Source organism: Polistes canadensis, unplaced genomic scaffold (genome assembly GCF_001313835.1).
Source record: "Polistes canadensis isolate GaletaPanama2010 unplaced genomic scaffold, ASM131383v1 scaffold_411, whole genome shotgun sequence".
NCBI lineage: Eukaryota > Metazoa > Arthropoda > Insecta > Hymenoptera > Vespidae > Polistes > Polistes canadensis.
The window spans coordinates 66,795-92,200 of NW_014569958.1; the positions used below are offsets into that span (position 1 = coordinate 66,795).

The window sequence follows — 25,406 nt, forward strand, 5'->3', positions numbered from 1 at the left end:
TTTGTGTTTTTTTTTTCTATTAGTTCATCTTGTACTTATGAAAAATTTGTATCACTAATAGAATTAGCGAAGAGAAATTTAATGAATCACTGTATTGAAATATTATTTTTTAATGTATTAACAAGACAATGTATGATAAATGATACAAAACATTTACTATAATTCATTTTTTTTAAATATTTCTGGATTACATCACTGTTTATTACCTGAGGCATGTTGTATTAAAAGAGCACTAATCTTAAAATTATAGGACTGATATTTAATAGTTATACTGTGAATATTTGCTATTATTATTGTACAAATGGCTTGTCATCCATTTTTCTTTCTTTTTCTTTTTTTTATTCCTTTTTGAAATATATCTTTGAAAACATAGGCCAATATGTCTAGGTGTAATCCATCGTTAATACAATATTATTTGCAAGCAATGTGCGTTATCATGCATTACTTTACACAATATGTTAATTCCTTAGATTTTAAATATACATGTCCATTGTAAAAGAGATGTACATACATCGAGCTTACTCCGATATAGAATATTTTATATTAAAGATAAACATATATACTTAGAAAAAGTATTTGTAATGTTCAAATAAGAATACAGTGCTTTATATAAACAGTGTTACGATATCCAATAATTAGATTCTCATTAGATAATCTCATCATTTTTATCTATTTTTCACGATTCCAACATCCTGGTTTCAAATTTAATAAGTGCTTCAATTTTGATCTATGCAGATACGTTTAAAATATTTATTTAAAATACTTTAATATTATACTCGTTAAAATATTTAAGACAATCTATCGCATAAAAAACTATATTGCACTTATGTTTCAATGAGATTTACATCATACATTTATTATCGGAGTATCAGATAAGGAATGAACGCGATTAAATCTACGATTTTTAAGGATTACCATTGCTTCTGCAAGATCGGCTCTTTTACTAAAAAAGTCGACTATCGGTGGACCAGTTAATGCAGATGCTAGAAATTGTTCAATAGTTATCGACCAATCGGGATCTGAACAAGACGATGTACTAGATGGGTTTCCATTACGATCAGGTGACTATAAAGAAAAATTATTTTGAAAAACAAAATATATATATACGTGTAAGATAATATAAAGAATATGAAAGCTTACAGTTGCAGAAGATATATGTTGCACGGCAGAAGCAGCTAACAATAAACTATCTTCCGATTCATCTCGACTAATATTTAACTTTTTCCCCACATCGCCTAGTTGCAGTAAAAGAGTACCTTGGGACAGTTTTAATAAACATGTAATATTTCATTCCACAATAATGAAAGAGATTATGCATTAAAAAATAAAATAAGAGTACCTATCGATGCTATACTATGGTACGTTTCTTGTTCTTCTAGTTGAGCTGGAAACATATCATAAAGCGTTTTCCATAATGCTATGAAGTGAGTTTGAGACATTTTTGGCACCACTTTTAAATCCAAAGGACTATCTCTTGATGCAATCATAGACCGTAAACTATCCATACTCTGTATTTCCCAGGACTGATCACCATGTTGACTGTTCATGCTCGTTGATCTTGATAATGTACCCACTGTTGGTTCTTCTGCCACACTGACTGGCATTTCTAAGGAAGCCACACTCTGTTCCATACTATCAAAAAAATCTGTTGCTTCTGCTGCTACTTCAGCTCCATCTAACCAGTATAATCGCTTATACTTCTACTACTACTACATACAATTTTCTAACGACGATTTACAAGAAAAGTTAATATTTACCTGAATGAGTAGGCGAGTCAAAATCAGCAGGTGTTAGAAGTGGTGGTAAGTGAAGAGTATAAAGAAGTTTCAACCTTTGTGTTTGATCAGCTGTTGCAGTCATTCCAATAGCTTGCACTAATTCTCGAAAATTTAGTAAGCCATCACGATTACGATCCATTAACTAAATGTATAAAACATTATTTACTTGTGCTATCAAAATGTATATATATTATAATAACTTACACGAAATAATCGAGCAGAAAGAGATTCAGCTTGTGTACATTTACCCCATGGCGACAAGCCACCAAATAATATTCTAAATAGTTCAAAGTCAATTTTATAAGCTTCGTACGGTGGTTGTGTAGGATCATATCTGTCAGGCTCGGATTTTCGCTGGCTCATCAATTCCTCCCTCACTAATGCCAACAGTTCCTATGTACATTCGAATATATTCTACATGTAACGAAATATTACATTTCATTATATTTATTATTATATATGGTAAATATTAAAGTAATACCTGCAACTCCTCCATGGTCATATATTTATCTATAATAACACTTCTAATTACATTTTTTTCTATTCCTTCTTCTAAACTTTGAACTACTTTAAGCCTATGTTTCAGACGAAGCCTTTCAATTCCTCCAATAGTCAAAGAGCCATATCTTACATATGATTCGTGTATTAATGTTTGGACAGATATACTCTAGAAAAAAAAAACCAAAAATGTTTACACAATGTTATCATTTCATCTTGATAATACAAATAAATTTACTTTATTAGGTGTGGCATTATCAACTGGTCTAGGAAGAATGGGACCCTCGTTATTGTAAACACCTCCTAAATAGTCTGTTAACAATTGCATAGCTTCTCCATCGTCACGACAATTAAGTAGTTTATCTTGATTCCATTGTAACACTGTTAATGCTATCTAATAGAAGAAGAAATACTTGTTTAGAATAAATTAAAATCAATTATATTGGATGAAATTAGGAAATAACTAATAATGAAAGTTTACCTGGAATATAACTTTTGCTCCATCATAGAAGAAACAATCCATAATATTTACAGCACTACTTGTTGGCATGACACTTAAAAATATCGTTAAAAACCAAGAGAGTGATATGACTTTGATAAGTCCAAGATCTTGTAGTCTAGCATGCAGATCTGGTAAATATTCTGCAGCTAATTCTTCTAAGAGGCCTTGATCGACGAGAGCACCAACGACTCGCCGATCGTAATAATCAGGTAGTAAAGATTCACAAACATTACACAGCTGCCAAAAAGCAGATTCTTCTGAGCAATATATTAAAAGAACCGAAGCTACTATGTTCATAGCTTGACAATATCCTGTTGTATAAAAATAAACAAAATAATGATAAAATATAATGAAATACATTACACTCAAATATATAAATATTACAAATAATAATAATAATAACCAATTTGTGGATTTCTCCATGCATAAGCAGATAATACCCTTCTTAAAGCGCTGATACCAGTATCTGATTGAAATGCAGGATGTTCTGGTAAAGACCTATGCAAATCTCTCTCTATTTCTTCATTAGCTTGGCAAGATTTGCCCAATGATTTATCCACCAAAGATTTATAAAGACCCGGATTAGTAGCCATCTCATTTAATGCACCTAATATAAAAAATAAAATCTTGCATATATGAAAGTTTCCTTAACATTCTTATATAGAAGATGAATAAAAATTGTATTACCGGAAAAAGTAAGCCAAACTTCTCCTCTTAAGGACTGTGGAATTCCTTGGATTACAAGCTTTGCCATTTCTACAGTACGATACATTGTAACACCTCGTCCATATTCTGCGAAATGAAGTTCCCATTGTTTTTCTTTAGCTTCTTGTTTTAAAGCTGCTTCAGTACTGAGCGGAGCTTTAAAAAGCGTCATTAATGGTGGTTGAGGTTTCCATGTTCCTACAAGCTTTGCATCTTCAGTATTATTTAAACTATTTGTTGAAGTATTTTGCAAACTTAGGCTACCAACACCTCTGTTTAAAAACAATGAAATATTTAAATATATAATCAATATTATTCCTAATCGTTAAACGTTATTTTATTTGAACTTACGGATACATTAATTTTGATTTAGCCAAAAGTTCAGATATCTTCTGAACTAAAAAAACTCTATCTTGGATCTGAGCGAATAAAAATGATGCACGAGTTGTAGTTACCAATATCGATTTCTCTATGGAGGAAGACTGATTTTCTGCAGATTCAACGAGTCGTACTTCTCTCAGAGGTATGACTAAACTTACTAATTTTCTTACCTAATGAATGATTATATAAATACTTTAAAAATTAGTTTCAATTTACATTATTTTGTTTTATATAGATACTTACTTACCCTACTGTCAAACGCTAGATAGTTCTGTGAAAGATATATCTTTCCCCAAACATATCTTTTATTGTACGGAGTCCACAAGGTTGCATCAATATTACCATCTAATTTTTCATTACCTGGTAATCTAAATTGTAACCTGTATGCTTCTGAATGTGCTCGTGCATCAAGATCTCTTTTCAAGAATGATGGTTTCTTAGGTACATTTTTACTAAAATCAAACCAATTTCATAAGTAATATCTAACGATTCTTAAAAGAAAACTGATAATTGTATCAACGTAATATAATTATATATAAATACCTTAATTTATTCAATAGTTCTCTGTCCTCATTGAAACCACTCTTTTCATCAATGAGCCTATGAAAAATTATGTATACACTTGTACCAATTTCACCTATAATGGATGGATAAAAGTGCGAAAAAGTACCTTTTCATGGCGATATTCGTAAGCTGTTCCATTAATGAATATGTCTCCGATTTGTGTAGAAACATAGAAAAATAATGCTACAAAAAAAGAATAATAGATAATCTCTTGTAGCAACGATACCTTTATAGCACGATTAAATGAATTATTTTAAGATAACAGTAACATGTAAAAAAAACTTTTTACCTCTTTATTATCACGTGTTACGACACGTATACTATCTGGTATTAATATGGAATTTGTTTTACCCAATTCAATAATATCTGCCCATCTTATAACTAATTTTGTCTCTCTTGCTAGTATATAAGCATAAAAACACATATGATTTACAGATAGATATAGCCATCCTTGCCTAGGTATCCTAGATTTCCAATAGCTATGAAAGAAATTAATATTCAATTGTTTATTAGTAGATTTGTAATTGTAATAATTATATAAGAATAAATATACCTGCAAGAATAATAATTGACCAATTTGTCTTCTTTTGGTATGTTAAATAATTGATGAAATTTGAAAGATACTGTCTTAAACACAGCTGGATCTTCTTCTGCAAATAAACATATGCGTACAATAAAAATAAAAATTTGCATTTGCATATAGAAATAATTAGGGACAATATAGAATAATAATTTACCATCAGCAAATTGACAATCTGGAATATTATTTGCGATAATGGATTGAATCTTACAACAAACAAATTCTGTTATATCTTCTTCCGTGTCAAATGATTGAAGCGTATCTATTAAATTCGAATGAAGCCATTCCCAGTCTTGTAGAATTTCTTCGTGTGTCAAAGAACATGATATCTCTTGAAGTAAAAGAAAAACATATATTTGACAGATTTTTAAACGATAATATAAAACGTTTTAAAACATTGCGTACAATTTTGAATTTTAACATATTACTTTTTATTATAAAACAACGTATTATAATTATTTTTAATCATATTGATTTATTGGAATAATATGTCACATATTCATATATACATATATACACGCACAGAATATTTGCAAAGTATGTTTTAAATAATAAAGAATTTATTATGAATTATTTTATTACCCCAATAAACTTCAGACGACGGTGTTTGATGCAGTATTCTAAATGGTGCTGGTTTAGTATCAAATACACTGTCCAATGTTCCTACTAGTATAGATGTAAGGCCTTTCGTTTTTCCATGACCTTTTCGGCGTTGCAAGACAAAATATACCGTTGATTGTTCATTTACCCTGTTAATCAATTTATCGATAATATAATTGGGTAGAGAATGATATAAGTAATGTTCAAAACAAATATTTAATTATTTATTATGTAAATGAAGGAAAAAACAGAAATATAAAAGTAGTAAGATCATTTGAAAAATGTGCTAATTTTTGTCCTCTCGAAATGTCAAGTACACACTTTTACTCACCAACACGTCAACTTCTTAAGACAACATCTGTCACATTAACTAGAAAATCTAATAACTTTTCTAAACGATATCGTTCGCTTTATTTAAATGAAATCTTCGGGATATCAATGTTTTTAAGCATATAATTATAATGCAATTTTTATTACGTTTGTATGATTCACTTTTGTAGACAAACCATTCACACGTACATATGTGCAATCGTATAGACGTATGCTAAAGATGTTAATGCATGAAACGATAAGAATAACTACATATTGTAACTTCAATATTGTTTCGTTATCCAATTTAAATAATAAAAGATGTTCATTTTCAAATACAACACTGTACAAAATGCAAGAAAAATTGCAATATGACAAAAAGAAGAAACAATTAGTTTCATTGACAACACTAAAGATCTATTATCAATTATGTTTGACATATATTATAAATAGTAATTATTGTTCGTCAAATATAAAACATCAAAGTTTACCACAAAGCATTAGCAAGTAGAACCTCCTTTGGCTTTACCCACATAGCGACTGCTTATTCATCCAGTATTAATATGGCACTAAGGCCACTATCTTAAATGTCTTTTCGTATATAATCCAAACAAAATTAAAGCAGTCTTTATGAGCTTATTGTGTAAAAAGATTTGTCTAAAATATAAACACTGAACCACGAACTTAACAAAATTATCATTTTACCACCACCACTCGCCATCGTCAGCTGCTAACCGATGAATATATTTATATGTGTACGGTTACTCGTGTATGAAATAATTCATCAACGAAGGTGGCGCTGTTGTCCGTCTGCCATCTTTGTTTTTTTATTATTTGAAATTAAACCGCGAATAAAATTAAATTATTATTAATAGTACATAGTCATTATATAATTTTACGTTCAAGCAAATTCAGATATTAATATCAATTATACTGATTTCGATGTACATATTTATTATTATTCATTACTTTTCTAATTGAAATTTTATACGCAACGAAGCAAAATTAATGTTTTGTTAGTTAGTTCTTCAATATTTATATTTTTTCGTTTTGTGGAATAATTATTTTATAGTATCATTCACATAATATTCTTTACATTTACCATAGTCTAAATTAATGTTTACAAACTATTAAAATTAATTTAATGTTGCATTTATATTAACTTGATATGCATTATTTATTTTTGTTTTAATCACTTCGTAAATTAAATCGTAAATTGTAAATTTATATGATCATTTCGTGAAACTATTCGCAAGTATAAATTTATCGATTGATATTCATTAGCATTGAGCTAAGCAGTTAAAATACCGCACCGGTAATAGAAGTTCACATACATAACTTACGCGTCAATTTGTTCGAGAAAAGAAAATTCACCGAAGAAAATATTTATTTGTAATAAAAATGTATGAATGTTAAGTGATCGTATAAATCTACTTGTCTACATTTGTGCAATCAAAATGGTTTTCTTTCATTGATTATCCACAACAGAGAATTCTTCTAAAACGTGAGATTTCATAATGGAACAAGGTTAGGTTACTTTTTCTGAAATTTGAAACGTAATTTTAATACCTACGATTGAACACATTTTCAAGAACATTTTCAAAAGAGAACAAATATATTTCTTGAGAGAATTTGTAGTCCAGCAAATCTGTAAGAATCATTAAATATGTTCAAAAATACATTCCAAAGTGGCTTCTTATCCATTTTGTATAGCATTGGTAGCAAACCATTACAAATATGGGATAAAAAAGTGAGAAATGGTCATATCAAAAGAATTACAGATAATGACATACAAAGTCTTGTATTAGAAATACTAGGCGGTAATGTGAGTACTACTTATATTACATGTCCTGCGGATTTAAGAAAAACATTAGGAATTAAATTGCCATTTTTGGTAATGATAATCAAAAACTTGAAGAAATATTTTACTTTTGAAGTTCAGGTAAAGATAAGTTCTATAGAAATCATAACATCGGTTAAGATTCTTCTAACATGCATTTTAACAAACATTTCATTATTTTAGGTTATCGATGATAAAAATGTACGTCGTCGATTTCGTGCAAGTAATTATCAATCAACAACTAGAGTAAAACCGTTCATATGTACTATGCCAATGAGACTAGATGACGGATGGAATCAAATACAGTTTAATTTAGCAGATTTCACTCGCAGAGCATATGGAACTAATTATGTCGAAACTTTAAGAGTTCAAATTCATGCAAATTGTCGAATACGTAGAGTATATTTTTCTGATAGATTATATTCCGAAGATGAGTTACCAGCAGAATTTAAATTGTTTCTACCAATACAAAATAAAGCAAAATGTTAAACATATTAGGTCTTTTTCACGACAGCTTATTTTGCAGAATATTTTCATTATCATACTAGATTAACATGTGTTCTGGTAACTAAAAATAGTAATATTAATAAACATAATTATTTATAGAATTTTGTTTATATTTGTTTGTTTTTTAATCGCTAATTACTATATTATCTAATCCATATCTAATCCATATCTAATCCGTAAAGTTTAAATTATAAAATCAAATTCCATACAATATAACACAATTCTATCAAATAAAAAATATACATTAAAATCTTATATTAATGATTTAAAATACCTTATTATCACAGTTTATAAGTTGCACGATTTTGATAGGGGGACGAGAAAGAATCGTACCTATAACATAATTTCAATGAGAACTTGTTTTACATTTTTCAAATGTAATAAAACTAACAATGATATAAAAGGAAGTAAAATGTAAGAAGAAGAGAGGGAGAAAGAGAAATTAAAATAAAAATTAAATAATAATAATAATAATAATTGTATGCAAAACTCTTATAAACAATAGGTTAAAATAAAAGAAGAGGAAAGGGTTTATTGGAAAGGGTGGAAGAAGTAAAAGCGATAGGGGAGAAGACGTACGTGGCGCGTGTATTAATTGCTAATTATTAAGTATTGATTTTTTTAAACGGGACATATCCGAGGGGGAGGCTGTTCGTTCGCGAATAACTGGGACTATTTTTCGCGCATGAGAGGGTGGATGTCGGAGGGTAGGAAATGAGGGGTAGAAAAAGAGAAGGGGTAAAGCACACGAGGTACTTCTGTTCGGCGTAGGGATACAGACTCCGAAAAATGGCGGGAAGGATTAGAAATTCGGCGGAGAAATTTCGAAAATTTGGAGGGAAAATTGTGAAACGCGAAATCTTAAAACAGATCGACGAAGAAAGGATCAAGGGAGGAAAATCGACGAAGGAATAAAGAGTTCTCCTTGGAGTGAATCGAAGATACAAAAAATGTAAAAAAAAAAGGGTCAAAGTCGCGAAGCAGGTAGAAAATGGCGGACCAATTAAGAGAAAGAGAGAGAGCAACCGCGTCGGTAAATTATATTATTTATTTTCGGCGACAGTATAATCTATTACCGAAAGGTGAATATCCCTGGGCAATGTAGGAAGGTAAAAGAAAGGAGAGATAAAGCGGATGGAAATGGAGGGGGATTGAAAAGGCGTGGAAAAGGTTTGTTTAATTGATGAAAGAGGAAATGCGAGATGGTTTTGACTTCGAACGCGTGCGTCGCGGCGCGGCACGGCGCGGCGGCGGCGAGAGAAATCCATAAATAAAACAATCGGTTATATACATATGTTTTTCAAATCGACGAATGCTATTATATATTTTGTATCGAGCACTCGTTTCGGAGGTAGACGCCGACGCCCGGCGCCGACGTCGTTTTTAACGCGTCGACGAGCCGCGTGCTGTTAGTAATCTCACCCAATCCGAGAGACTCATAAGTAAAAAAAAAAAAAAAAGGGAAAAGGAAAACGGGAAAAGAGAGAAGAAGAAAAAAAAAAAAAGAAGGATCGTTAGAATAATCAACTCTCTCTCTCTCTCTCTCTCACTCTCTCTTACTCTCACTCTTTCTCTCTTTTGATGAGGGGAAGGAAGAAACGCGTTGGCACATCGTAAAGATGCAACGGTGAAAAACGTAACTGGTCGTCTTCCGGGATTGAACGATTAATCGCGTCTACTGAAAAAAAAAAAGAAACAAAAGAGAGAGAGATAGAGAGAGAAAGAGAGAGAGATAGAGAGAGAGAGAGAAACAAGAGCGAAACATACCGAATAAGATACGAGGGTGGGATGTAAGGGGGTGAGATAGAAAAAGAGAGATATGTTCGTTTTGCGGTGAGAGCACCACGCTTCGATATCTCGTCGCATCGTGCGGTGAGGGGAAGGATTCGTAGTCTTCCCCCGTTATCATTTCTTAGTGTCCTCTTTCTATTTCTTTTTCCTTTTAGTTTCCCGTAAATTTTGTTTATTTGTATTTTTTTGAAATGGGTACGGCGGGTCGCGATTTCGAGCGCGATCGGGAAGACGGACTGCACTGTCGGATTTGTGCGTGCGACGTTAATGGAAACGACGGTGTCAACATTTTCACCGAGGATGGTAGACGGCACTACTTGCAGACCAAAATACGCAAATATCTCTACATCTTGGTAAGTTGTAAGACCTTAGGAGAAAAAAAAAGGTAACCGCCGATCTTGAATCGGTACAACACAACAACGAACCGAGGCCGCCGAGTGCGTGTTTTTTTACGTTTCTGTGTTACCGGGATCTTTTTCAAAATCTCGACCGCTGGACGCGCGCGCGTCTTCCACTCTCACCAAGATAATGCATACTCGTGTCTCCACGATTCCCACGTGCGAGTTGGGTACATTCCCGATCGGATGCACTTTCAATTATTATTTTCTTAAGATCGGCAATTTTTGTCAACAATTCCATACGAAAAAATGAACGTTCCTATTATTTTCTATCCAAGTAACAAACAATCAAACCCATTTCTACTCGATAAATTATTTGAAGGGATTTGATTTGACGATTTTTTGACTTAGATCGATACTATCGATGTCGATGCATCGGTGCAACTACTCGACGGATATTCGAGTAAGAATTAAGGATGCGTTTGATCGCCACGATCAGTAATTAATTATCTTTAATTATCAAATAAATGAGAATTATTTTCGTGATAAAATATGATAATCGGTAATGTTGATACTCATAAAAATAAAATCGACTGTTCTTTTTTCTTTTTTCTAAAATATATCGAAGTTATTTGAATTTATTTACGGTCTAATTTGTAATCATAGTTTAGCAATTAACAATTAAAATGGATAATATTTTAATGCAAATTCTTAGTAAGAACAAAATTTGCATCTATCTTTTGTCAAAAAATATATACTTTTTTTAATAATATTAATTAATATGTATATATATATATGTATATATATGTTAATAATAATAATGAGAAATTAATGAAGAAAATATGACTGCTCGTTCAATGAGATTCGTGGCAACCATTTTGTACAGTGCTGCAAAAGTGTTAAAAATTAGCATTTTATTGATTGCCATAAGTATAATGTACTGCATGCGCGGTATAAAGCGATGCGTCTATAAATATTTGAGAATAAAGCGGCGGCGTATTCAGATATGACGTCTATGAAATATTTTATGCAGAAAAAAATAAAATATCGTATATGTTTGAAATATTTACGAAATTTCGTAGAAACAATTTTAAAAAGAAAAGTACTTCATACACAATATTTTATAATTATCAATTTAATAAAAATATTTATGAAAAAAAAAAAAAAAATTATTATGAAATTATTATCTTCTTTTTGAAAAAAATTATTATTATACTTGAAGAAAATAATAATTAACAAAATAAATATGAAATTTATAGAAAACTTATAAATAATCATTAATGCAAATGAGTTAGTAATTAAAAAATGTAATAAATGTATGAAAGTAAAATATTTTTTTGTAGAAATGTTAATCGATTTTTATGACGAATTAAATTTTATTATTTAATATTGCCAAATAATAAAAGAATATACTATTACTTGATATTATTTTTCAGGTATCCTCTGAAGATAAACTATCAAAAATGGTTTGTTTAACGTGTATCAAAAGATTGGAAGGAGTACATCGTTTTGCAATGATGGCATATCGTACACAAGAGAGATTAAGGTTGCAATTATACGAAACTTTGGACAATATTAATTCTGTTCAAAATACGGCGGGACAAGGTTTGAAAAATACACAAGAAGCTACGAAAAAAGTAGAAGACAGAGGATTACTGCATTCTATTCTTACAAAAGTACGTATTTCAATTGATACTGCATATTAATAAATTTGTTTTTTTTCTATTGTCTAATAAGAAAAATGTTTCATTCTATCTTTTAGGGTGCCATAGAAATTTTAGCAGAGGGCGAAGCACTTGGACCATCCGAATTATCTCATCTATCAGAAGAAGAAAAAAGTCATACTCCAAGTATGGAAGAAATGGAAGTCAAAGTAGATCCAATGTTATTTTTGCAATGTGGTATGGAACAATCTGCTTCAGATATGTCGGATACATCAGACATAGAAGAAAGTCCAATGAGAATTTACTCTCCTGAATTATCAAGTGTAACAAACAAGTAAATTATTGAAATTATTACTGCACGAACAAATGAATGCATAAAGTTTTTTAAAATAAATCCATGAATTTTCAATTACAGAGATACAGAAATAGAAAAGGAAATAACAAGGGAATCTAATGACAATAAATTTAATGAAGAAACAGATGAAGATAATTTAAATACAACAAAACGATACGAATGTACAATATGTACGCGATCCTTCATATCAGAAATTGGTTTACAAAATCATTTATGGTCACATCTACCAAGGGAAAAATGCTTGGATGGAAAACCTATTTTAAGATCTCAACAAGTTTATTCGACAAACGGTGTGCTGCATACGAATGTTGATAACAATTCATCTGCCAATTTTATTTGTCCAATTTGTAGTAAAAAAATTTCTACCAAAGGAAATCTGAAAGTGCATTTAGAAACTCATAGGCCTAAAGGAAAATATGGATGCGATATATGTGGCCGAATGTAAGTTTGGCATTTGTAGATTTAATATTTTCTTAAACTTAACAAGACTTCTTTATCTTATAAAAAATATTAATTAGTATTAATTATATTTTAGCTTCAAAACACAATCGAATTTATGTAGGCATAAAGAATATCACGGTGAAATTAGATTTCCATGTAATGTTTGTGGAAGAGTTTATCCAACAAATTCAACTCTTCGAGCTCATAGTATAACTCATTCTGATTTAAGACCGCATGCCTGTCCTTTATGTGATAAAACATTCAAAAGAAATCAGGATTTGAAATTTCACATAAATCAACATACTGGTGCAAGGCCTTACCAATGTCCTTATTGTCCAAAAGCCTTTGCCAGTTCTGGTAATTGTTTTTCGCATCGTAAAAGAATGCATCCTCGAGAAGTACATAGAGATAGACAAAGGGCAGCAGATTTGATGAGATGAGCTGTGAATAACCAAGATGACGAATGAAGTTTTAGCTGAAAACAGTATTTGATAGAAACAATTGTATAAACTTTTTTTAGCTGTATTATACAGAAAAAAAAGAGCTTTAATTTTGAGATTAACGGTGCTAATCCACAAAGTGATGATAGTTTTATATGTTTTTATTCTTTTTTATTTTGAGATTAAATATATTGTTGCTGATAATGTTGATAATATACTTTATGACTCACAAAATATGTATTCTTGTTTGATGTAACAGAATATCATAAGTATAAACAATTATCGTTGATAATTACAGAAATACTTCCAATAGTTGTGAGATTAATTTTGATTATTAGCTGCACAAAAAGTAAGTTTGAAATTTCATAGCCAGTAGTAAAAGTTAATGTTCCTTATACAGTTTTTTAAGTACATGAGCAGTATTTAAAATAGAAAACATATTTTCATTGAAGTATATTAAAGACATTTTAAAGTAGTATTATAAATATTTTTATGTTATATAATTATATAAATTATAATAACAATGAATTATGTTTTTAATTTTTATTTTAATATTCACTGCCAAATATACACATATGTATGTATACTTATATATGTTGACTTATAATTATATAGTACGTTAACTAATTACTACGATAATATGTTGAATATGAATTAAGAATGTAGAAGTAATAATAATAATAATTAATATACAATTTTATCTTTCTAGAGCTGTGATATGTTAATGATTTTTTATACTGGTTATGAAATTTACAACTTATTAGAAAGTAGATAAATACGATATTACTTGAGAAGCATTCAACACAGTTACTGAATTTTTTCGACAGTAACACAAGGTCTAAAATTAATGATAAAATAATATATTGAATCGTCCTTCACACAAAAATATAAAATGTATGTAATTGAAACGAGACATAGCGGTTCTATAGGAACTTTATATATATATAATGTATAATGACCAAAGACCTTCGTGCAAATGACAACATTTTTTGTAGCTTCCATACATATTTTTAGCACAATGTAAACATTATCATAAATGTTAAGACTGTTTATGAAGAAAAATTTTGTGTCAAATTAGAATAATATAGGATAGGGGAAAAAGCGAATAATGGCCATGACTGCAATCTCTAAAAAATAAAAAATGAGTTTGATTATAATATAATGCAGTATTAAAAACAAAACAAATCCAAACAAACAAGATAAGAAAAGATAAACGACATAGAGGCTGTAGCTCATATATAACAAACTATCGTAATATTATTCTTGTAAGTGGAATTGTAATTGAAAATAAATGTTAACTGAAGTCTGAGTAGTTTTAGGAAAAAAAAAAACATAGCGTATAAAAAGACTCGTGTAGAGCGTAAACTATACATAGTTTGTGCTTCCATCTTACATATACATACACACACACACACACCTATGCGTTATAGAAAGTAAAAAAAAAGAAATGTTTCTTTACAGTAGATCGGACTAATTATAAGCGTTGTACAATAATCGGCACATTATCCCATACACATGAACCAAAATACATTGATTATTTATCTACAAAAGCTTATAGTGTGACACATACAATATGTATTTTGCGATTATACTTTTTGTGAACGCTTGCCATTGAATAGAATTAGATTAAAAATTATAGTTGTAATAGATAATATACATTAAAAATAATCAATTTTTGAGAAAACCAATAATCGTTGAGTCAACACATTCGGTCGACATTTAATACATTTAATCGTTAAAAAATCAAAAATTGAATATTTTTTTAAACTACATTTGTGCGTTCACATCGACACAGATGATTCATACAAATATACGTATATACAGGTTGCGTAAATGATTCTGTCCATTTTGAATATATCTTCTTTGTTTATAATTGTATTAAAAAACTTGAAAGGAAAAAATTGCACTATTCTTTTGTTTTTTTTTGGAAACTGTGACCATTTGCATCAATGCTACGGTGACAATAGGGCATATCAACGGGTGATAAGATGTGTATGTATTTCAGTGATACGATGACACGTTTGCATATATTCAAGGTGGACAAAGTTATTGTTCCACCCTGTATATATAGATATACAAATCACACATAGACAGGCGCGTGCGCACACACATACACACAGCAGCAGACAGAATAGATAGCATTTCATTAGGAATTAGTGCCATTTCGAAAGTGCCAGTAACACAGGACAATTAATTTAACGTTATTATACAGCAGACAAATACCAAATGATCATTTATAGAATTAAACAATGATTTAAGATTTAACATTATTGATAATACCATCTGTGACACAATAATAAACTGGTTGTATAAAACAAGCGTACTCGCGTAATTAATTCGATTACCCTATTATATTCTGTTATGTTTTACAAAAATATTTTATATCGAATTGAGCGAGATGATAACAATGAAAATTATATGTGCTTAATAAATATCATTATAATTTCATTTGAATTTATAACGAGGCAATATATATTTACAAATTTACATTTCAAATGAATATATTTCTAATATTGAAATAATATGAATAATATATTTTTATATATCCAATTTTGTGCAAGTAAAATATCTTTGTACAAGAACGTTTTTATTAAACTATTATATTATTTGAAAGAGATAAAGACGTGTTCAACAATTGAGAATTATTTTGACCTTTTAACTTCCAATTCATAAAGAAACGTATACAAGAATATGATTAAGTGCTCGAAATACATCTATTGTAGCTTGTTATCTAATTGCACTCATATACGATCTTACACATATATTCATACGTATATAAATATGATCGAAAATATTCGTATATATATATACACACACACCTATACAATTATTAAAATAATATTTACAAAAAATGAAAGACACCAAATGCATAAGAAGTAACACAAATTTTTCATATCCATTTTATATCGGTCGAATTATTAATAGGAATTAATAATTAAAAAAAAAAAAAGGAGTAAAAAAAACTGAGAAGATATTAAGCCCCTATTATAATGCCATTTTTTTCATATAAGTTCTTTTACTTGTAAATAACTACAGGTCATCGAACTAGAATGCTCTTTCTATTTTCAATCGGTCGCATACTGGCGACGCGTTATACCGGTGCTTCTACTTACGATCTATTTAACAAAATACATGAACGTTTTACAAAATTAATTTTATACTAATCTATAGAATTTAATGATCGAAATTGTTTTCGAACGAAAACTTATTTTAATCAGAGTTGATATTTCTCGCAACGATAGAAATCTATAAAAAGAAAAAAAAAAAAAAAAAGATAATACTATTTTAAGTTCGATGACTCTCTATAATAACGCATCGTACGTGAGTTACGATTGAACGGAATTTACGAATAGACGTAGTATGCAAAAAACAGTAATGAACTATAATGAAATGTCTAATGACGAAATGTCTGGTTAAATTTTAAAACGAAAAAAATATCAGTAAAAATTACATAACGAAAATCTTACATAAATGTACAATTACGTGTACTTAATCATTTTCAAAATGCTGATGTGTACAATAATCGTGACATATCAATTTAATATTCAAACGTTTCAAAGGTTGTATCATTTAAATATACGTTATTGTGAGCATTAAGATAATTCTAATTACATTGTTTTACAAAATATATATACATGTGTATAATTTTGAGAACTGTTGATTAATTAAAGATTCGTTAAAACTGTTGCAACCGTAAGACCATTTACGTTTATTCCAATTAAGGCATTTAATATCATAGAATTTACACATCATATTCCGAGAATGATCATAAATAATATTACACGGATGTAATCTTTAATATAGGATTTTCTAATATATAAATTTTTCATATAAAATATTTATAGAAATCTTCATAGAGATACACCAATATAATTAATTTTAATTAGATAACTTATATAAATATTGATAACATATATATTATATATTATTATTAATATATAATAACCTTATTAAATTATTAAAAGTTTATTATAAATCATTAGAAGATCATTTTTTTAAGATCGCAAGATTATCATTCAATCTCGATAAATTTGTTAATCTTCTCAAAAATGATCTCCGTTCATTTCATTTCGGTTGTCCGCCATTATTCGAGTACCAATTTTATTAATAAGAAAAAATTACACGACCTATTTGTATTATTTCATTGTGTAACTTATCATTTGTCCCCTTGCATGCGGATTTTTTTTATTTGTCAAGGAGAGAGAGAAAAAGAAAAGAAAAAATTTTTATAGAACAGGCCAACGTGTTACATGCAAGGTCAGAGTTTAAAGCATCGTGTTGCCCCTAACGATAGGTGTTTAATCGAAACTACTCATCGCCGATCTCACCGGGTGGTACATGGTTATTATAAACGTGCCATACCACTTTCGTGTTACTGTAGATATGTATACTTGGAAAAAGTTTGTCTCGTTTCTGCGTCATCTAATAACAAACAAGAACGAGAAACAGATAAGGAGAGAGAAAGAAAAAGATATAGAGATAGAACCGCAGTATTATTCATCCAGTGATCAGAATCTATCTATCTCTCTCTCTTTCTATATATATATATATGAGATATCTGCAATAAAATTCTATTATTCGAATCTATTATGATTTAGCAGTTTTAGCATAAGTATTTATCACTATTTGAACATTGATAGATCTTCCACGTATGTTCACTATAATAATATCTAACTAGAATGCATAATATGAAAGTTAATATATGTCTTTTTCTTATCTGAACGAATAATTAACGATAAGATGATTTTTTTTTCAACAAAAAAATAAAATATAGGTAATATACGAATTTTCATTTCGTTAAAACATTAATATTGTGATTTAAACAAAAAAGAATGGCAGGAATTAAACCTAAACGTTATGATTGCAAAGCGCTCGCTATAATTAGAGATCTTATCTAAGAGACCTATGACGTAATGCTATACGAGTAAAGAATTATTACGAAGTATAATTTTATGTCATTTCAGCAAAAATCGCAAATCGAAGTACAAAAGATATATATATATATATCTATACATATTTTTCTTTTTTAATTAGTAAGATAAACACGTACACACGTATACACATATGTAAATATTGTTCATACATTTATATAATAAAAACAATCAATGTTTCGAAATATTTGATATAATTATAATTAATATTAATCACTTTTTATACAAAAAAAAAAAAAAAAAAAAAAAAGAAAATCTTTCAATGAGATTTAATTAGTTTGTGTTTTAATTTCGTACATGTTAAAGTTGCAACAAATGTTCGTACGATAATCGAATCGATCCTCGATATCGATACAATTAAAATAAATTGTTTGATTTGGTTCCAACGTTAAATACAACTTCAAAATTCTTTCGAACACTTGGCATTTTATTTCTATACACGTTATACATATGTATATATTATGTTCTTTGGTCGAACTAATAGGTATAAAGAGAGAGAGAGAGAGATAGAGAGAGGTAGAGAAAGAGAAAGGCAAAATATGCATATGCATACATACGTATAGTTTCTTTTTTTAATAATCACGATGAACGATCATTCATAAAAACATTTTATGTACTACAGATAATACGTTGAAATTAATATTCCATTGATCATTCTTACGTTTTGTATGATCAAAAAGTTATTTAATTTTTTTGTTTTCTTTTTATTTTTCAAATAAATTAATCTTAGAAATTTGTCAAATGATCAATAGTTTATACTTTTAAGGGCACACGAAAAAGAAACTATTTGAATATTTTATTCTTAAATTAAGGACCACAAAGTGAGGACGTGACAACAAAGTTTCCTATTAATATATAATTAGGATGAGGTCACATACGTATAATAGTACTTTTCAAAACTAATATACTAGTTATTGATAAGTTATTTCCAAACGTAGTAAGAATATATAAAGCAACGAACATCATGACTTATTTAACAACTGATTCGAGGATTGGCGGAATAACAGGTCATGCATGCATGTATCGTCTGAATGTCCTTCAAACGTTCCTATCGATTCTGAGAGGGTATGCGACCGTATATTACGGCGGATTTCTTTAAGTCATGTCAGTTCGTCAGTAACCGTGAACGGCAGGATACTGCCAGAGTGTGTAACACTGTGCAATTACTATTAATACTTGTTTGTTTTTTTTTTGCAATTATCACATTAGTGAAAAACAAACAATACAAGTATATACAAATACAGATATACACACACACATAGATATATATATATATAATACATAAAACGAAATAGTGCATTAGAGAGAGGAAGACATATTCGGATACAAAAGAAAATCTAATTCTTAAAATTATGTCACATGACGACTGCAAAGCATGGTGTTACTCGCGACAAAATGTTGTTGTTCAACCTCTTTTGACAGGTACTTAAATTCGTATGTTATCATCGAAAAAATAACGGTAAATAACCGGTCCAAGCCGGTATTTATGAGCTAACCTATAAACTTTCTTTACGTGAATCATATTTCAATTTTATTTATGGCGATTAATCAAAATGCCATGCTGGCGATACTTATCAGATTTTTCATTTAAAATTCTTTTTTTTTTTGTCATCTGTTATCATATTTACAATCGATCTTTTATTAGAATCGATAACATATAACGATTTATCGATGCATTGCACATGCAATTTTTTTCCCTCCTTTTTTAATAAACCAATAAAATTCTATTACCTTAATGTACATTACTTATGCAAAAAATATAATTAGAATGAATATATGTTCTCATGTTTATGTAAACAATTAAGATTACATGGAAGAGAGAATGAATGTTTTAATAATTTTTTTAGATTTATATCAGATTACAATGGCATATGCTTATTGGAAAAGCGGAAAAATCAATGATTATGCTGTGTTTGATTTATTTTTTCGAAAGAATCCTTTCCAAGGTGAATTCACAATTTTTGCTGGTCTCGAGGAATGTATCAAATTTCTGGAGAGGTTTCAATATTCAGACAGTGGTATGCATGCACAAAATAAAAATATAATAATATTACATTTCATCGTAATTATTATTTACTATAATCAATTTATGTTGTAGATATCAAATACTTAAAATCAACAATGCCCTCTTCGGTAGACCTGGGTTTCTTTGATTATTTAAAAAACGTCAATGTAAATGACGTTACCATTTACGCAATGCAAGAAGGCTCTGTTACTTTTCCAAGGTTATTATTAATTTAAAGAAATAATTTACAAAATTAACGATTTATACACAGAATATATTATATTTCTTAAAATAATTATGAAAGAGTTTAGAGATTTAATAACCTGATATATCTATCAAAGTACCAGATTCAGATACATGTATTAACATATGTAGAATCCCATTGCTACGAGTTGAGGGACCATTAATAATAGTACAACTGTTGGAGACAACTTTACTAACATTGGTGAACTATGCAAGTTTGATGGCAACTAATGCAGCAAGGTATCGGATGGTTGCTGGAAAAAATATTACATTGTTAGAGTATGGTCTTCGTAGAGCCCAAGGTCCGGATGGAGGTTTAAGTGCATCTAAATACAGCTATGTTGGTTAGTCCTATTCTTAATATAATCTTATAATTTAATATGATTCCAATAAGAAAATAAAATAACAACATCGCTGTTATATATTATAGGTGGATTTGATGGTACAAGTAATGTGCTAGCTGGAAAGTTATTTAATATTCCAGTTAGTGGAACTCATGCGCACTCATACATTACATCATTTACAAGTATTGATGATTTAAAAGCCAAAGTGAATATATATACTCAATTATTAGAATATGAAGTATCATAAATATATGTAAATGATATTAAAATTGAAATTTTTATTAAATATTTGTAGACGCTTGCTCATAAACAAACGGGAGAAGTTTATGATCTCTTAGAATTAGCTTCAAAATATCGAGATGCTATTGCTGGTGACTTAGGAAGTATAGTTTCCGAAGCTTCTAGTGGAGAATTAGCTGCCTTAATTAGCTATGCGATAGCTTTTCCAGAGAGATTTACAGCTCTTGTAGATACTTACGATACTAAAAGGTATGTACTATTATTTAACATATAATTACTTTTCATTCTTTCTGCATTCTGTGAATAATTCTTTATCTTTTTTGAGAAGCTTTTTCTTTTTTCCTTTTATATTGTCCCATAGACATGGGAAATGCTCTGATATCCAATGCTGAATTTCTTTGTTAATTTTATCGTTAATGTAGAGATAGTTTAATTCGCTACTAATATTAACAAACTATTTATTATTATTTTTCTTATAAAGATAATTAAAAATTTTATATCTTATGCAAAAGAATATTTCGTTGTCATTAAATTACAGAGAATAATTAATCTGCAAAAAATATGTATATAAATTAATTGTAAATGTTAGTAATGACTTTATTTTTATGTCAATGTACATACTTATAATTTGTAAATAGTATTACTGTATATAAAATATAAGTATAATTATCTTGAAAATAAATAAGGTAATTCTCTTGGTCTGTGTCTTGTAATGCTAAGAATTCGCAAGGAATTTTATAAACAAAAAAAAAATAACACGTAGATTATGCAATTGATATGTACATAAAATATATTTCAAATTCTAACACGTTCTTATATAAAAGCGCAACAACAAATATATATTGAATTCTACAATTATTCTCAATAAACATTTTCTACTCGTTAAAAAATGTATGTTTCTTAAGAAATAGATCATTGAATTGATAAAATAAAAGCTCTAATAGGCATACACCATTATATTTGTTGCTGGCTAAGAAAAATGTGTTTGTAGCATTGAAGCATCAGCCAAACAAAAGACATTTATAACCAGCATAAATGTAAAGAATAAGCTTCTAAATAAAGGATCCAGTGCACATACTCAAAATGGTGTGAGAAACAATACGCTTATATCAGAACCCACTTCGCATCACAAGAATGGCTTGTTAAGACGAGGCGAATTGGGTGAGCTCTATGTGAGGTACGATATACTCTCACTTGTCTGCTTTTTGAGATATAACTATTTTATAATTATATCAATGAAATATTGTACACATTTAGACATATTTTTAATAAGGAAGATAATCATTTTCATTCATTTTAACGAAAGTCTTCATTTCTGTAAAGCAGACAAATTGAAAAATAATAACTCTTCATTGCATCCAATTGCTTTCATAATATGGTCATTATGAAATTAAGCTTAACATATTTTAATCAATATAAAAGCTTTGTTTTATGAGATTCTATTATTATAACTTTGCGGTCTTATATAGTGCCCTTCCCAATTCAGCCCCTTAAATCTTTCACTTCATGTAAAATAGTTGTAATATATATGTACATTTGCATGTGCGATTATCTCTCTCTCTCTCTCTCTCTCTCTCTACAACTTCTAATTAAGTTAATTGTTTTGATCAGTTATTTATTTCATATTAATAATATATTTTAAAATAGATGTATATATCTACTTCGTTATTCTTCTATGTACTAGGAGTGGAATTTTAAATTTTTGTGCTGTTGCACTTGCCTTAAATGATGTGGGTTATAAAGCTATTGGCATCCGACTCGATAGCGGTGATTTGGCATATCTTAGTAATGCTGCTAGAGATATCTTTGAAAGACTTGCTATTAAATATAACATACCGTGGTTCGCAAGATTGATAATCGTCGCATCGAATGATATTAACGAAGAGACAATTATAAGCTTGAATGAACAGGTAAAACATGTAATGACAATATTTTTTATATTGGATTTTTATAATAGTTATTTCTAAAGCCGACTTTTTTAGTTTATATAAATGTTTTCATAGAGTCACAAAATAAACTGTTTTGGAATTGGTACGCATCTTGTAACATGCCAAAGACAACCAGCATTAGGTTGTGTATATAAGATGGTTGAAATTAATGGTCAACCAAGAATTAAGCTTAGTCAAGAAGTTGCTAAAATGAATATTCCTGGTAAAAAGAATGCATACAGATTATATGGTGCAGATGGATACGCATTAATTGATATATTACAAAGATCAACGGAGGAAGAACCACAAGTAAAACAGAAAGTTCTCTGTAGACATCCATTTCAAGAATCGAAAAGAGCATATGTTATACCAACGCGTGTAGAGCCATTGCATAAAGTAAATATAATTAAAATTAATATTATATTTCTATATTATTGAAACCTGTTCTCTCTCTTCTGTTTTTGTATAAAAGAAAAAAATCTGAAATATTTATTTTCCGTTTGAAGGTATATTGGCAAAATGGTAAACTTTGCGAACCCTTACCAACGTTAACACAAATTAGAGATAGAGTACAAGAGTCTCTTAAGACGTTAAGAAATGATCATAAAAGAAATTTGAACCCTACTCCGTACAAGGTAAAATCTTGAAAAACTTGCATATAAAAATACAATTACAAACAACAAAATACTTTATACATAATAATTTACAGGTGGCTGTGAGCGATGATCTCTATAATTTTATACACGATTTGTGGTTACAAAATGCACCAATTGGAGAATTATCGTGAAGCTTTAAATATTTACCGAGTCTTAAATTGTTGAAAAATGAATGATGTTGTCTATGATTCAAAAGTATGTCGAAGTCACACAGAAAAATATGATACATTCTAAGAAAAATTTTAATAATATTAGAGATATATTTTTTACTTCCACAATTAGAATAATTGTTAATTATATAAAGATATGTGAAAAAACCAGCTACTTTGATAACATGTACAAATTCTTCGTATATACATACATTTTATTTTTTATTTATCGTATATCGATTCACGTATTCTTTAGAAAAATGCCTTGTTACAAATATCGCAACAATCTGTTATTTTTAAAATTTATGGACTCTTATAAAAACATTAATACTGTTAACCTGTTTTATTTTTTCACGAATGAAAAGATATATAAATATAAACATCAACTTTATATGAACACAATCTTAATGCGTTTCTTGTAATAAATAATTACTCTAGTGGCGTGCATAAATATATTTATATTGATGTATAGTGAAAAATCTAATAATGTGATATTAATGTACATAATGATTAAAAATTATTAAACTTTTGGTAGTTAAATCGGTTTAAATCTTGATAGTATTTTTTTTCAGGAAATAATGTTTCTTTATCTTTATATTTTCATTTAAACCTATGTGTAAATCAGTTTAAAAGTAAATTCCTGTATATTATAAACACTTTGAAATATTATAATAATCCATGTAGTTAATTTATAATAAGATTTCTACAAATATACAGATATATATTATCTATTAACATCAATGAAAATTCTATTGGAAAATTTATATTTTGCAGTAAACATGTTGTTAACAACAGACATATCTTAAAACCAGTATAGTCAACTTATAGTTAGCATTAAAGTTTAGTAATTTAAAGTAATATACCTGCATATTTGTCAGGAACTGTAATCTTTAAAAAAAATAATTAATAAATACATAATATATGACTTGAAATACATAATTTATAACTTCCTTATTCACGCAAATTTTGTGTATAATATAATGAAATATTTACATTTTTAGTAGATTAACAATTTGTTATAAACTGCATACATTGTATATTTTAACTACTACACATCACAACTTGCTTCGCTTATACTTTTTCGTTTTAAAAGTTATAACTATAGGTTAATTTCCACAGATGTAAACAATAGTACTTAGTTTAAACTAAAGAATATAAAAGTACATAGAAGCTCCCAAGTCTACTTTTTATCTACCCAGATTCATCTTAGTAATTACCGGAACCACCAGCGGGCAAAGTAGATATTTACCACAATGACAGTACAATACTATGAAGAAATATATTTATGACGGTACAATACGAAAAAAAAAAAAACAGTATTCTTTGATAGTATATAATAGTATAGTTATGTTGTAATAGAATTTTAAATAATTATATTTAATTTTTAGTGTATAAACATGTGTGTGTGCCTTCAGAAATGCATTTATATTTATATTTTAAAATAAAGCAATTTAAGACACTAAAATAAAAAAGAATCCAGAAGTTTTGATGATAAATCCAACGATGATCACCTGTAACAAGAAGAAAACCATATTAGTCATAMAATCAAATGATAAAATAGCCTGACATATAAATCGTCCAATTCGCAGATGCACTTTTCAATTRAATTCTCTATTT

At 28.9% G+C, this 25,406-nt stretch overlaps 4 protein-coding genes across 7 annotated transcripts; 3 read left to right on the forward strand and 1 right to left on the reverse strand.

Moving 5' to 3' along the window:
* Nucleotides 1-341: 341 nt before the first annotated feature.
* LOC106792356 (TBC1 domain family member 9) lies at nt 342-6,743 on the reverse strand. Of its 2 annotated transcripts, none has more exons than XM_014758743.1 (19): nt 6,409-6,743; nt 5,591-5,757; nt 5,166-5,339; nt 4,982-5,078; nt 4,718-4,907; nt 4,535-4,611; nt 4,408-4,464; nt 4,112-4,316; nt 3,835-4,034; nt 3,466-3,755; nt 3,182-3,385; nt 2,758-3,089; nt 2,515-2,670; nt 2,260-2,445; nt 1,983-2,171; nt 1,758-1,920; nt 1,340-1,606; nt 1,141-1,256; nt 342-1,065 (listed from the first exon to the last, which is right to left on the reverse strand). In XM_014758743.1, exons 1-19 carry the CDS (start codon nt 6,450-6,452, stop codon nt 847-849), a joined length of 3,333 nt encoding a protein of 1,110 aa, XP_014614229.1. In that variant the 5' UTR covers nt 6,453-6,743; the 3' UTR covers nt 342-846. The 2 variants fall into 2 exon arrangements, with proteins under 2 accessions (XP_014614229.1, XP_014614228.1); XM_014758742.1 differs by having other exon boundaries at nt 1,340-1,675; nt 6,409-6,740.
* A 404-nt stretch (nt 6,744-7,147) lies between these two features.
* On the forward strand, nt 7,148-8,359 carry LOC106792359 (cilia- and flagella-associated protein 20). The gene is made up of 2 exons (XM_014758748.1): nt 7,148-7,859; nt 7,941-8,359. The coding sequence occupies exons 1-2, from the start codon at nt 7,584-7,586 to the stop codon at nt 8,244-8,246; spliced, it is 582 nt and encodes a 193-aa protein (XP_014614234.1). The 5' UTR covers nt 7,148-7,583; the 3' UTR covers nt 8,247-8,359.
* A 1,410-nt stretch (nt 8,360-9,769) lies between these two features.
* LOC106792358 (zinc finger protein 836-like) lies at nt 9,770-13,749 on the forward strand. Its single transcript, XM_014758747.1, has 5 exons — nt 9,770-10,408; nt 11,830-12,069; nt 12,156-12,391; nt 12,473-12,853; nt 12,948-13,749. Exons 1-5 carry the CDS (start codon nt 10,247-10,249, stop codon nt 13,291-13,293), a joined length of 1,365 nt encoding a protein of 454 aa, XP_014614233.1. The 5' UTR covers nt 9,770-10,246; the 3' UTR covers nt 13,294-13,749.
* A 5,516-nt stretch (nt 13,750-19,265) lies between these two features.
* LOC106792360 (nicotinate phosphoribosyltransferase) lies at nt 19,266-24,188 on the forward strand. Of its 3 annotated transcripts, none has more exons than XM_014758749.1 (11): nt 19,266-19,646; nt 20,072-20,242; nt 20,323-20,449; nt 20,605-20,816; nt 20,903-21,021; nt 21,112-21,305; nt 22,048-22,233; nt 22,741-22,966; nt 23,060-23,380; nt 23,491-23,619; nt 23,694-24,188. In XM_014758749.1, the coding sequence occupies exons 1-11, from the start codon at nt 19,577-19,579 to the stop codon at nt 23,769-23,771; spliced, it is 1,833 nt and encodes a 610-aa protein (XP_014614235.1). In that variant the 5' UTR covers nt 19,266-19,576; the 3' UTR covers nt 23,772-24,188. The 3 variants fall into 3 exon arrangements, with proteins under 3 accessions (XP_014614235.1, XP_014614236.1, XP_014614237.1); XM_014758750.1 differs by having other exon boundaries at nt 19,267-19,683; XM_014758751.1 differs by lacking the exon at nt 22,048-22,233 and having other exon boundaries at nt 19,267-19,646.
* The last annotated feature ends 1,218 nt before the right edge of the window (nt 24,189-25,406 follow it).

Excerpts from the sequence above, each read along its gene's own strand:
- LOC106792356 (XM_014758742.1), bottom strand. The coding sequence starts at position 6,452 with ATGTGGGTAAAGCCAAAGGAGGTTCTACTTGCTAATGCTTTGTG. Across the intron at positions 5,758-6,408 it reads CTACTTGCTAATGCTTTGTG|GGTAAATGAACAATCAACGG; the intron begins GTAAACTTTGAT and ends ATTGATTAACAG. Across the intron at positions 1,921-1,982 it reads TTTCTGCTCGATTATTTCGT|TTAATGGATCGTAATCGTGA; the intron begins GTAAGTTATTAT and ends TTATACATTTAG.
- LOC106792359 (XM_014758748.1), top strand. The coding sequence starts at position 7,584 with ATGTTCAAAAATACATTCCAAAGTGGCTTCTTATCCATTTTGTATAGC. Across the intron at positions 7,860-7,940 it reads ATTTTACTTTTGAAGTTCAG|GTTATCGATGATAAAAATGT; the intron begins GTAAAGATAAGT and ends TCATTATTTTAG.
- LOC106792358 (XM_014758747.1), top strand. The coding sequence starts at position 10,247 with ATGGGTACGGCGGGTCGCGATTTCGAGCGCGATCGGGAAGACGGACTG. Across the intron at positions 10,409-11,829 it reads GCAAATATCTCTACATCTTG|GTATCCTCTGAAGATAAACT; the intron begins GTAAGTTGTAAG and ends ATTATTTTTCAG. Across the intron at positions 12,070-12,155 it reads TGCATTCTATTCTTACAAAA|GGTGCCATAGAAATTTTAGC; the intron begins GTACGTATTTCA and ends TCTATCTTTTAG.
- LOC106792360 (XM_014758749.1), top strand. The coding sequence starts at position 19,577 with ATGTCACATGACGACTGCAAAGCATGGTGTTACTCGCGACAAAATGTT. Across the intron at positions 20,817-20,902 it reads ATCTAAATACAGCTATGTTG|GTGGATTTGATGGTACAAGT; the intron begins GTTAGTCCTATT and ends TATATATTATAG. Across the intron at positions 22,967-23,059 it reads TTATAAGCTTGAATGAACAG|AGTCACAAAATAAACTGTTT; the intron begins GTAAAACATGTA and ends ATGTTTTCATAG.